This window comes from Pinus tabuliformis, chromosome 6, assembly GCF_031772625.1.
Source record: "Pinus tabuliformis cultivar Carrire ecotype Pingquan chromosome 6, CPIR1, whole genome shotgun sequence".
Taxonomy (NCBI): domain Eukaryota; kingdom Viridiplantae; phylum Streptophyta; class Pinopsida; order Pinales; family Pinaceae; genus Pinus; species Pinus tabuliformis.
Window position 1 is genome coordinate 2,021,572,862 of NC_142292.1, and position 13,546 is coordinate 2,021,586,407.

Here is a 13,546-nt window from a genome sequence, read left to right on the forward strand (position 1 = left end):
GCCATGTATTGATTTCTAAAAACCCCAATGATGCACCTATGAATCAAATTGCCAAAACAAGAAGAAAATATGAACATTTAAATCTTAGAAAGACCCTATTAGAAAGACCCTAGGTTGATGAGTTCCCTCTCCGTAAAACACACCAAGCATGCCATGCTAAGCAAAACCCCTCATGAAACTCCTAACGTATGAGAGATGACAAGGGAAGAGAGCAACTACAATATCAAAAGATCGAACACTAGGAGCATTGCCAACTTTTCCTTTCTTTTTTTTCCCTTTCTTTTTTTTTAATTAGAAGAATCGATAGCCCTACTGCTTGTCATTGAGGGGGCTTGGGGTCAAGTCGAAGGGACTGCCCCTATACTCCTAAGCTTAACACAACTGCCATGAGACACACTAAGTAGTTTAACCAAGTTTTGACTCTTGGCAACACCCCAATGGACTAGCATACCCACTTATTAACAAACACCATAACCATTAAGGGAGCATCTCATCATCTAACACTTAACATTAAGAAAGCACCAAAAGCCATCAAAACATGACAATCCATCGAGGAAAAGGAGTGAGCCTCCTCCTCCAACACAATCAAATGAAAGCAACATCTCAATCCAGATCTTATTAACAAACACCATAACCATTAAGGGAGCATCTCATCATCTAACATTTAACATTAAGAAAGCACCAAAAGCCATCAAAACATGACAATCCATCGAGGAAAAGGAGTGAGCCTCCTCCTCCAACACAATCAAATGAAAGCAACATCTCAATCCATCTGGATGTAACCAAAACTGTCATGAATGAAAGAAACTCCATGAATGTGTGCACTGTGTACCACGCATTCCTCCAATGCCTCCAATGTGATGTGATGAATGTGTATTCCACACATTCCTCCATACATGCAATCTGGAAAATCTTGTGATATGATGAAAATCATAAATTCACCCGCCAAACAATACAAAGGGTAACACTACCGAAAACACCTTTGGAATTTAACCAAATTACCTGAAAATAAAACAATGCTTCCATGATGCATATGTGCTTTCTCAATCGTATCAAAATCAAACAACTACAAAATAATGAATAATTCAGAAATTTGAATCATCCCTACTGCTTAAAACATAGGAGTTTATATTGTTGTGATCATATCACTGACATACAAATGCTTTCTCGCCTATTAAAAGACCAAAAAACAAATCTTATCAATTTCAATTGTTTGAACGTTGAACTTACGAATTGAGCAATTTGAGGGTCGAAATTTTTTATTTGATCAGATATTTCCACATAATATTGGTTCCTTCAAACTACTTAGTTGTATCGAATCTAATTTTTCTTTCATGATGGTAAATACTAAAAATAAACAGTTGGCTCGTCTGCAGAGCCATTGGAAACATATATTAAAGAATTGAGCCCTCTCTCTCTCTTCTACTGGTCTGTGAGAAAAACAACAGCTTATGATATAAATACATGAGTTAAGAACACATTAAGAGGAATATGGTTCCAAATACATAGTCTATAATAAATTATAGACTCATTATGTACTACGGTCACATTCCTTTGGTGGTGATCATTTTGAGTCGTCAGACTCAACAAGAGGTGGCTCTCAAGCTGACAATGAATTTGCAATTGGTGATAGAATAACTATGTTCCAACATCCAGCGGATAAGTTTACACCATATGTCCGCTTACAGACTATATTCAAAAATAAATCAACCAAACAGAAATACAATAAATTTGGAATAGTGCCTCCCACAGAACTCCCTGTTTGAAGTTTCAAACTCCTGGTTATTAGAGGAAGAAAATAATCTCGAGGGTCTGCATATTTTCTGTAAAAAGCCTAATTAAAGGGATCCCATTGTTGGCTTCTGGAGTTCTCTATCCATAACTGATCTAGAGGGAGCGTGTGCTCGTCTTCAGGTATTTGCTTCAGCTCAATTTTTTTATTAATGAGCTTCTATGTAGGTAAGAGAAACATATGCCCATAGAATATGAATCTTATTGATGCAATAAGTTCCTGGAATACCAAATTTCTGAATAATTTCTAAAATTTTGTCAACCTATGTTTTTCAATAATTACATTGAGTGATTTATTTTCAAAATTTTTGTGCTATTTTTCGGCGTCCCTCAAATTCAAGGGTGCACAACCATTCTCACGTCCATTATCCATTAGTTTTGTCCTTTCTATTGAGCACGTGATTTCATCTGCGTCATTTTGAATATCACCTTTTTCCCCTGGAGGAAATGCTCTTCCGCTACTCTTAACCATATCTTTAATAATCCTCTGAAACTCGTAATCTGCAAGGAGCAACTCCAGACCAACATGTACACCTAAAACCAAGCGTTAAAACTCATGTCAATATGTGAATGTAATCAAGCTGGGATGTATCAATTAAACAAATTTCACTGCCCTACACCAAATCCTTCATAAATTTGAAAATGCAAAAATACAAGGTGCCTACCTTCCCAAACTTATAGCTTAAAATAGCTGAAAAGTGAAGTTTAAAACAGTTTGAACTAAGAACAACATGGACAACATAAGTGAATTAAGCAAACTCGTATCCAAGAAAAGAGAATGCTTCAAAGTTCAAACAGGTCATGGGAATATAACAGAGGAAAGATCGAGTTGCTCTACAAAGACAGCTACATTCAATTTATGTATTACTTATGCCAGCCTACTCCAAGAAGCCATTATGCAGTTTCACTTAGAAGAAAAATAACATGATAAGACAGAATTTGCCAAACTTGACAATTAAAACCATAGCATTCCACAGTTAAAACTCGAACATGAAACCAGAATAAAATGCTGTTAAAATTCGAGTATAAAGATTCAATTCAAGTTTTAACTTGTTTGAAATATAATATATACTGCCCTAAATGTTATGATCTCTTTACAACTTTGACTTGGACTGTAAGGAACCGTGATGAATCAAATCCCTAGAAAAGCACCAATTCTAGGTGGCGTCCAGATGTTTGAGAGAGATGACACAAATACCTGGTAATTAGGGTTCTGGAATGTTTTAGTAAAGGGACATGTTAGATGCCCCTGGTCTTGACTAATCTCACCAGAAACAATACTTCAGATATAATCTAAGCTAATGCACAAGAAGATCTTTCGGCTACACATATAACTCCCTTGGACATCAGGGCTACATTGAAAGATCAATATTCGAAGGTCAAATTCCATATGAAAACTTCATGAGCATGTTGCACTTCATTTCAAGGCCTGAAAGTTGAAACACCATTAACTACTATATGTTCACAGACTTAACTTGAACCACATGAAATTCATACGAAATTCACTTCAATAACCTGCCCATAACCTTAATGCTGATCTAACCTTTGAACACTGTCACTATGGCCATTCAAAATAACAGAAATAATAGATTTTTACTGAGGCATTCTGTCAAACAGTTCACATGCAATTGTAAATTCTATAATAAACTTCACATAAATAGCCCATGCTGGCATAGTGCTGTAAAATTTTATCTATTAGTTGCATCAGGTTCCATAAAACTATAATTTCTTTTCCTCCACAACGTGCACTGTCATAAGAGCAGGTTAGCAAATACAGAAAGGTGAAGAAACTACTAAAGGACAATCAAACATGTTACTTACGAAAGCGCCAATAGTGTTTAGGATTCGTTGGGTCATTGATTGTCTCCTCAGTTGCTGGCCGTTTGCCATAGTCTTCCTTTAATGCTAGAAGATCCTGAACATGAAAGATTAAATATTGATTTACTGTCACATGGAAGTACTTAAAGAAAAAATTCATTAATGCTTAACAGGCTACAAAAAGCTAGAGATGCAAACAGGCATATTATGGAAAAAAAAACACTGAACAAGCAAAATAAATAGGAAGCTAAGAAGGTTAAAACCGTCTCTGTTCTCGAGACAAAACGGGGAAAATGCATAAACGGTATTTCACCTGTAGTGGAAGAATTGTCCACATTGATGGAGCTTCAATATGCTGCTCAATTATTGCACGGGCAACTTTAGGATTGCACTGACTAGGTGGTACTTCACTGTACCCTAGCACATTCCTGAAGAAACGAATGCGTCTTCCCTCATCCTCTTCCCACCTCTTCCCAAGCACGTAAGGTAGAACAATCATGACATGATGGGGCACACACCTAGACAGTTAAATTTCGATACATCAACATTGTTGCAAAGAAAAAACAGTTCAATTTAGAAATCTTATCACCACTAACACCTTGACCATCCTGCATAAGACCAGCTGAAATTTTACTTTCAACCACAATATCTGTCTACATTGTGAAATCTAGCCAGTATATTTACCGTCATATAGCTATAGTTTGCAGGGATACCAAATTCTAGATCAGATTCGCTAGGCATCCGTTGAATGCGGAGGCCAATTAAACCCAATTCTTGCATAACCTGCAGAAAGTTCAACGTCAACAGGCCCAGCATTTGCAAGAAGGAAAATCAATCTTATAAAAGATGGATATACAATACCCTACACCAACCAACATACAGGATGCACACAAGCTGGAATCATCCCAAGATCTTCTCCACATGCCAACATGTCTGATGAATTTAATAGAACTGGAAGCGTTTTCAACGCATTTTGTCGCCAAAGGCTCTCTTGCCGATGAAAATAGTAATCGTAGTACATTCCTTTTAGAACATTTTTACTGCAACAAGAAAGCAAAACTTGTAATTACCTTGATATGAAGTTAAAATTTCAAATAATATGAAACTTAAAATGCTGCTGGAACCTAATAATAAAGCTCTTGAATTCCAGAAATGTGATTCTATTTATATGCTTAGGAAGAAACATTAACAAAAGCAATTTCTAGCAAACATGTATGCTCTACGATTTAGATCTACAGTTACAGGTTCCATATTACCTGTGATCATCTAATTCTCTGAAACTAGTTGTTTCCTCAAGACTGAATCGAGGATAGAATTTCCCTGGATCTTCTGGATCTCTGATTAGAACAATCTCCTGAATTTAGAAGAAGAGATAAAGATGAGCAACACTAATCACAGATGTGAACAGAAATATCTTACACAAATCATCATATATAATATAAAATATGCAAGCAGCAGAAGATTGTAGGACATGAAATCTAAGATATATATAACGAGAAGAAACGGAAATATTAAAAAGCAGTGTTAGCAGGGTGTAGCATCTTGTCAGGAAATTGAGGAAGAAGTAAAGGTAGACCTTATTAGATTAAAATACAAAAAAAACACTATACGTTGACCTAGCAAGTCCTCAATTATGGATACATATTTTCTTGTTTTTTTTTATGGTCCTTTGTAATTCATCCCACAAGCAAACATGGATGACCTACGTGTAGAAGATCAAACAGCCCCTTCTTTAACTTTTCTGCTTTCGTCAGCGCTTCTGGAGTCTCTTCGTTTTCCTTCAATTTAGAAAGGATCTTCTTCTCTGTAGCATACTCTTCCTTAAACTGCAAATAACCATTTTACAAATTTCAGACTGAATAAATAAAGGTTATAACCATAAAATGTTTTTACAAAATAAAAATCAGCAATGAATGTTTTTCTAGAAAAATACTTTCACAGAAGTTATGCTTTTGGTCTTCAGTGCATACTAAGCAGCTCAGCTAGTAACACACCAATGTAAAAGCTTTCATATGATACTAGTAACATATCAATGTAAAACCTTTCAGATGATACTATGTGTTACCACTCAAACACTCACCAAGTGAAGAAAGTCCTATTCACAAATTGTGAGCCTAGAGGCACTATCAGGCAAAGCACCCACTTTCACTCCAATGGTCTTGCCAGACTCTTTAGAGTGAAGAAAGGGGGATTCCTAGCCTTGGGAGGTGTCCCTATGGTCAATTTAAGCTAGATAATTATGTGTGAGTGCAAAAACAGATTAACTTTAACTTGATACAACTGACCCAAGAAACCAAATAGAAAATGTGCTGTGTTGATTTTGCTTCAAGACTCAATAATGCCAAGTGTGAAAAGGTGTTTCAAGTATGCTGTAAATGGAAGGGACAATGAGAGTCCAGATTTCACTCAAAACAACATTATGTTGATTTTGGGTAGCATCGGATGTGCTCTAGCTCCGAAATTTGGTGCAGGGGCTAGAACACATGAGATCTCTGGAACCTAGAAATCGTTTGGAGAAATTCCACCTGGATGAGGAGTTATTAAAATAATTTATATTTTTAATGGGTTCCTAAGTCTAAACTTAGGAAAATAAAAATATTAATGTGTATTAATAAGAATATGGGTGAGAAGGTACTAAGTGATGAGGATCAAGCTTGTTTTAATCTTAGTCGTTGATTAGAGATTAGATCACGGCAGTTGATTCATCAACGGGAAAAGTATAAGAGGAGGCTTGCGGGTTTTGGAAGCACACCGAATTGATCAAAGAGTTCAATTTTTATGGGGCGAGGTTTGCCGAGAAAATCGAGCTAGTGATCTAAGTTGCAGTGAGGGGCAGTTCGGCAAAGGGACTTCAGTCCAAGGCCGAAGAATACATAGTAGAGAGGCAGAGCAACACCAGGAGAGACAATGCTGCCCCAGAGAGGGTGACACGAGGCCAGAGGGGCTGACGCAGGTGACACACAAGCTGGAAGGGCTGACGTAGGCCCTTAGAGGCAGCGCTGGGGTTTTTGTGGGGCAGAGAGAGAGCAGTCCAGCATATTGACTTTCTGAGCAAGGGAGGCTCACTAAGAGGGTGACGCAGCTCCTAGAGGAGGTGATGCAATTCCAACGCAGAGCTTGGAGCAGCCATCGTTGCCCAACAATGGCAACAACATTTGTCAGTTGTGGAGTTTGATCATCCAGTTGCTGGATTTGCCGAAATATCTGTCTCCAGATAGAGGTACTTCTGCCAAGGTTATTCTCTGTTGGGTGAGCCGCATTTGGCACCCTAGTTGTATTCAAGAATCTGCTTAATAATACAAACCCTCTATATGCTGTGCCGGTTTTCCCGAATTGATTTTTTCCGGGGACGATTGTCCAAAAATAACAGTGTCCCTTGTGTGATTGTCTCAGTTTATTTCAATTCATGATCTATATATATGTGTAGGCTGCAATAGTGTTTTTCATCGATGTTTATGTAATTAAATAACTTGTTAAATGCAAAGAACAAGTAGGAGATGATAAACCAGTGATTGCAGTAGGATTTCTAATGTGTAGATTCAGAAATTCTCACATGGTATCAGAGCATTGCAGATCATAGGAGATTGAAGACACCAGCCGAGAAATCCAGAGAATTTGCTACAAAGAAGCAGTTGTCTCGAGTTACAGCGTTGTTTCAGAGGCAAAAGAGCAGTTACAGGCGTGACGCAGAGCTAGAGGAGGTGACGCAGAGGCTCACACAGTGCATGCGTCAGCATTTCGAGCCTTCAGAGGGTGACGCAGAGCTAGAGAGGAGCCCACGCAGTGACTGCGTCAGCTTTCTGAGCCAGCGCACTGCCTGAGAGGTTTGAATCAGTCAGTTGTCAGGGCTAGGGAAGCAGAGCAGATTTGATTTGAGGAGCTGGTGGGGCACTGATTCTATTGGTGCAAAACAGTGCCTATGGAGACAGAGCCGAGGTAGAGGGAGTCACTGCCTTGACAAATTTCTAGCCAAAGAAATCTAGATCCAGGTTGCAGCAGCAAAGGAGGATTGGAGAGGAAGTGATTCGACAGTTGGTAGGAGGATTTTCGTGAAGGAAATCAGGACTCAGGGGGAGTCTAGAGGAGCTTGTTCCTTAAAGGATTTCTAGCGTGAAAGAAATCCAAATCCAAAGTCTTGCTAGATTGACAGTAGGAGAAGGAGAAGAGAAACAGTCCTATTTTTTGAGCACAGATGGCAATGAATGGGTTGAGGGATCAGGACAGATTGGACGGAGCATCCAATTTTGTCATCTGGAAGGCCAGGATCCTGGCAATCCTAGATAAACATCGCATCAAGGACTATGCCTTGAAAGTGGTTGTTGTTCCAGTTGACGTTGATGCAACAAAGAAGTACGAGGAGGCCCAGGCGAAGGAAAAGTGCATGATCCTAGACGGGGTCAAAGGTCATGTAGTCCCACATATTGCTAAGAAGGAAACAGCAAGCGAAATGTGGGAGACCCTAACCACCTTGTACCAGGGCTCTTCCGTGCAACAGAAGATACTATTAGAAAATCAGCTGAGACAATATCAGATGCAAAAAGTAGAGGAGATAGATCCCTTCCTTCTCAGGTTGCAAGGGACTTGCTACTAGTTAACATCCGTGCGGTCTACACCAGATCCTGAGTTCATGGTCAAGACTGCCTTGAATGCAATCACCGAGGAAGGGAGACATTTGTCCAAAGTATTTTGGGCATAGCAACTCTCCCCAATTGGGAGGAAATGTGGGCAGCTCTTCGACAAGAAGAGCTCAGGAGGTTGACCAAGGCAGGGAGTAGTGGCAAGGGAACTCAGGTCAAGAAGGAGGAGGAGGAGGATGCAGCTCTCGCATCAGCAGGACAGCAGAAGAGGAAGAAGGAGGACATAACCAAGGTCAGATGCTTCAACTGTGGGGAACTGGGACATTATGCCACTCAGTGCCCTAGGAAGAAAGGCAAGGGGGAGGCTTCTGACTCAAAGGCTGCTCCAGCGAAGGTAGACAAGGAAGGTGAGGATGACGATTGTGCCATGAGTGCTCATGCGCCTCTAGAGAATAGGTGGGGCGACATGGAGTTGTAGTCGAGAGGACTACATGCTGGCAGGATTCTTGAGGTGCCCAAACTCCTGGATCACATACAAATACGAGAGCCCTTAACAACAGTAGCATAATGACGAGTGTCGATTGGTGCGAGGTGTGATGGAGCAATAATGGCAAAGCTAGAGTGCCAAAGTCTGAGGCAGCGCAGTGGATGTTGTAGCAGTGCGAGAGGCACAGAGCAGTTTGCAGCAGCGCAATGGCAGCAAAGGGTCAACACAAATTAGCAGCAGAGGTAGCTTCAGGATCACGAGGCATCCATACTGACCAAGATGTCAGTTTTTGGGTGAAGTATCAGTTGCTTACTTCTCAGTAACTGAGTTGCAGTGCAACAGTTAGCAGTGGCAGTGCTATGGGCAGCATGATGCAACATTTTGAGAGGGAGATGCAGTACAGATGTAGCAGTGGCAGTGGCAGAGTCATGGGCAGCAATACAAGAAGCAACAGTGCAGTGGATGAAGGGCAGCAGGCCAAGCATCAGCAGCACAGAGGACCGATGCAGTGGATCAGTGTGATGCTTCTAGTTGGGAGTATTGCTAGAGCACATTCCTCGCTAAGAGGGAGTGTTGATTTTGGGTAGCATCGGATGTGCTCTAGCTTCGAAATTTGGTGGAGGGAGATCTCCAGAACCCAAAAATTGTTTGGAGAAATTCCACCCGGATGAGGAGTTATTAAAATAATTAATATTTTTAATGGGTTCCTAAGTCTAATAAAAATAAAAATATTAACGTGTATTAATAAGAATATGGGTGAGAAGGTTCTAAGTGACGAGGATCAAGCCTGTTTTAATCTTAGCCGTTGATTAGAGATTAGATCACGGTCGTTGATCCGTCAACAAGAAAAGTATAAGAGGAGGCTTGAGGGTCAGTTGGAGACACACCGAATTGATCAAAGAATTTGATTTTTCTGGGGCGAGGTTTGCTGAGAAAATCGAGCTAGTGATCTGAGTTGCAGTGAGGGGCAGTTCGGCAGAGGGACTTCAGTCCAAGGCCGAAGAATACATAGCAGAGAGGCAGAGTAGCACTAGGAGAGACAACGCAGCTCCAGAGAGGGTGACGCAGAGGCTAGAGGGGCTGACACAGGTGATGCAGAAGCTGGAAGGGCTAACGCAGGCCCTTAGAGGCAGCGCTGGGGTTTTTTTGTGGGGCAGAGAGAGAACGGTCTAGCATATCAACTTTCTGAGCAAGGGAGGCTCATTGAGAGGGTGACACAACTCCTAGAGGAGGTGACGCAGTTCCAGCGCAGATCTTGGAGCAGCCATCGCTACCCAGCACTGGGAACAACATTTGTCATTTGTGGAGTTTGAACATCCAGTTGCTGGATTTGCTGAAATATCTGTGTCCAGATAGAGATACTTCTGCCAAGGTTATTCTCTGTTGGGTGAGCCGCATTTGGCACCCTAGTTGTATTCAAGAATCTGCTTAATAATACAAACCCTCTATATGTTGCACCGGTTTTCCCGAATTGGGTTTTTTCGGGGACGATTGTCCAAAAATAATGGTGTCCCTTGTGTGATTGTCTCAGTTTATTTCAGTTCATGGTCTATATCTATGTGTAGGCTGCAATAGTGTTTTTCATCGATGTTTACGTAATTAAATAACTTGTTAAATGCAAAGAACAAGTAGGAGATGATAAACCAGTGATTGCAGTAGAATTTTTGATGTGTACATTCAGAACTTCTCACAAATTAGAAGGTAAGTGTCCAAATGTGATGAATTTAGTTACAATCCCATGCTTGCAAAATGCCAAATTTGAAATGTTGAAACCATTCAGCATGTATTTGTGCTAAATCAACTCTGATCAAAGTACCATCACATGTCATGTGAACTCTTAATATATTTAGTAATCAAATTGTGCATGTAAATTGGTATTCCATTACAATAAAATCGTGCTTCTCAAGATAAAGTCCTTAAGCTCAAGTGTGAGACCTATTACTCCTTTTTCTACAAGGGAACCTATATATCTATTGCAACATTTTTCACACCATTGTAAGCCTAAGGTCACAAGTCAAAAGCCTTGTAATTGTTGAATGGTGTTTTCGTTGGTGCCAACATCGGTTCCTGAATGCTCTTAATATCTGTATGGGTTGCATTGATTGAAGCTCTAATGGTCAAGAAGCCCTAGAAGCCCCGCACTTGTTGATGACTTTTAGGATGAAGATCAGTGGATTTGCTCCTAAGACCATCATCATTGGATGCTCCTCGTCATGCCAATTCTAACGATATATGGCACGCCTTGTAGCTCCTCGCGATTTGAAAGATAGGCCTTTCAAAAGGTCAAGGCCCCCTTGTTGTGGTCAATGTCCCCAAAAGGAGGTGAACTGGCAGTTTATCATTAGCCAACAAATTATGAAGTCATTTCAAATATTTTGTGACTAAAGTATTTTATGGAGGGGTTTAAATATTAAAATGCAAATCAAGTCATAAGTGTATTAATGTGGGGGTTTTGCCCCAATGAAATTTGAAATTTAAAATTGAAATCTCCCTCCAAAAGTAAGTCGGTCTCCCTCCCAAAAAGGGCCTACACACTTGTATATAGAGAGATCATTCTAAACCTCCATTGTGTGTCTAAGGAAGAGATCCCAAGCAAGAATACATCTGTGGCCCTGTGGAGTCCTGAAGATCAATGAAGGAGGTCAGGTATTAATCTTGAATCTTCTTGTTTTGTTTGGGTTGGGATCTCGCTGGAGGTGATTGAGGGTATTCGCTTTCTCTTCAAGGCTTACTCGCCTCTCCTTCAAGATGTTTGAAGTTCTTTTCATTCTGGAAGTTTCGGCACCTACCATGGAAAAAATGTTTTGATGATCTGAAGCAAGGTTCTGGTTTTTCTTTGGATAAGGGGACTCACTGAAGTTCTGAGGCCATTTACCAAGACCTATCTGAAGTTTTCTTGAGGCTTTTACACACAGACCAGAGTCTATCCAATTCGCCCTCCAAGCAGCAAGCATTCAAGCATGATCTGAATTCGCTCAGCCTTAGAACAGACCTAGTCCAAGATTATTTATCACTCTGTGCAGTGCCCTAATCAGAAATCCGAGAGCCACCTTATAACATTTCAGGTTAGTCATTGAAGGGATTTGTTTTGGGTAATACATTGTGATTTTATCAGCAGATTTGTGGGCTATTTGCAGTAAGTTATGTGAGCTTCCAAGTCCTATCTGGAAGAATCTGATCGGACTCTGAGACAGTCATGAAATAAACCTCTTTAGGACAGGAACCTAAGCACGTTGAGACATATTCGTTGGCAGCGAATTTTTGGCATCAGTTAACGGTTATTTTGTGCATATAGATCTGAAGACGTCTTGAGAATTTCAGCATTGTTAGGGCACATAACATGTTGTAGACCTGAGCAAGGTTACTTGGGAGCATGAGAGAAAATGGGGAGCGGGAGCGGGAGCGGGATCGACATTTTCAGAAGCTCCCGGTTTGGGAGCGATTTTTTATATAATATATATTTTTTTATATTTTTTATATTTTGATGCATATATGTCAACAAAAGCGTGTGGAATGATGAATTAGATATAAAAAGCATACAACAACAATCATCTAGAAGTTATAATCTTCATCAACCACGTCCACAAGTTAGTAACATACAACATATTGAGTCTCATGATTCATCAATCTTAAAGTTTCAAGCTTTCAAAATTCAATATATAACATTTATCATAATTGATCACCAAAATTGTACTTGTAAGCTCAGTGTAACCATTACAACAAAGAATATCTAACATGAAATGAAACAACTTTCAACTTTCACGAAGCATCATATTCATAATTCATTACCAATGAGTTATAATTGCCAACTTCAAACTTCAAACTCAAACTTAAATTGTCATATATTGTTTACAAAAAATATCATGATAAATATGAAAGAGTCAACAATTATTAAAACTACTAGAAACTAGAAAAGACAAGTAAATCTATTATCTACAGCTTCCTCTTGCCGCCACGATAAATATCTAATTTCTGAGCAAGTCGTGGTGGTGTTCTCGGAGTCTCCTCCCACACAGTTGCACGACCAAAACCAAAAGGCACATGCCCTCCACGTGAGGATGTAGATGGAGGCAGCAGCAACAAAGGAACAATACTTGGAACTCGAGCACTGGCACTGCTACTGGATGGTGGTGGTGGCATGGTTGTTGTTGCTTCATCATTATCCCTCATAAGTTTTGCTTCCAATTCTTCAAGATGTATAGTGCCATCCTCCAAATTATCGTCCTCTGGGTGGTTGTCCCAAATTTTATATGTTGGATCCTCATAAGCCCGATCACAATAATGACTCAACAACCTCAAGTTGTAGTGCACATAAACCAAGTTTTCTGCCCGGTTTTCATTGAGTCTGTTTCTTCTCACATTATGTATGAAGTTGTAGGTGCTCCAACACCTCTCTGCAGAAGAAGTATTTACAACCTGTGAGAGAACTTGTTTTGCCAATTTTGGCAAAAGTCCCATGCCACCATATGCTTCCCACCATGTGAAAGCATCAAATCTGTCTCTATCTTCCATTGCATGCAAAGAACCAAACAAACCAGTGCAACTAAAGTATCTGCCTAATTCAAGACGCAGATTAGCACACTCCTCCTTGTCAGGTACCAACTTGTCTAATGCTTGCATATATCCTGTAGATACCTCTAGATCTGTATGGGGTTTGATCCTAACCCCACCCCTAGGTGCAGAGTGGCCCAACCAAGATGGAGAGTAGTATTTTGGCATAAGGATATACACCAAGGCATGTAGTGGAACATGTGTACACACACAATTGTGAATCAATGTATACAAGTTGGGATCATCTTCTCGAACAATATCTTTTATTTGCCCCAACATGGTATCCATCTGCTCATACACCTCCCCAATCACTGGTTTATCT

At 40.0% G+C, this 13,546-nt stretch overlaps 1 protein-coding gene across 1 annotated transcript in view; it reads right to left on the reverse strand.

Moving 5' to 3' along the window:
• Positions 1-1,594: 1,594 nt before the first annotated feature.
• Positions 1,595-13,546, reverse strand: part of LOC149267367 (4-alpha-glucanotransferase DPE2-like) — a 125,989-nt gene continuing 114,037 nt past the window's right edge. Inside the window, 8 exon segments of the mRNA XM_089432399.1 lie at positions 1,595-2,325; positions 3,613-3,706; positions 3,923-4,075; positions 4,077-4,127; positions 4,294-4,392; positions 4,490-4,649; positions 4,866-4,963; positions 5,316-5,435. Of these exon segments, the coding sequence (XP_089288525.1) occupies positions 2,105-2,325; positions 3,613-3,706; positions 3,923-4,075; positions 4,077-4,127; positions 4,294-4,392; positions 4,490-4,649; positions 4,866-4,963; positions 5,316-5,435 (996 nt within the window). The 3' untranslated portion in view covers positions 1,595-2,104.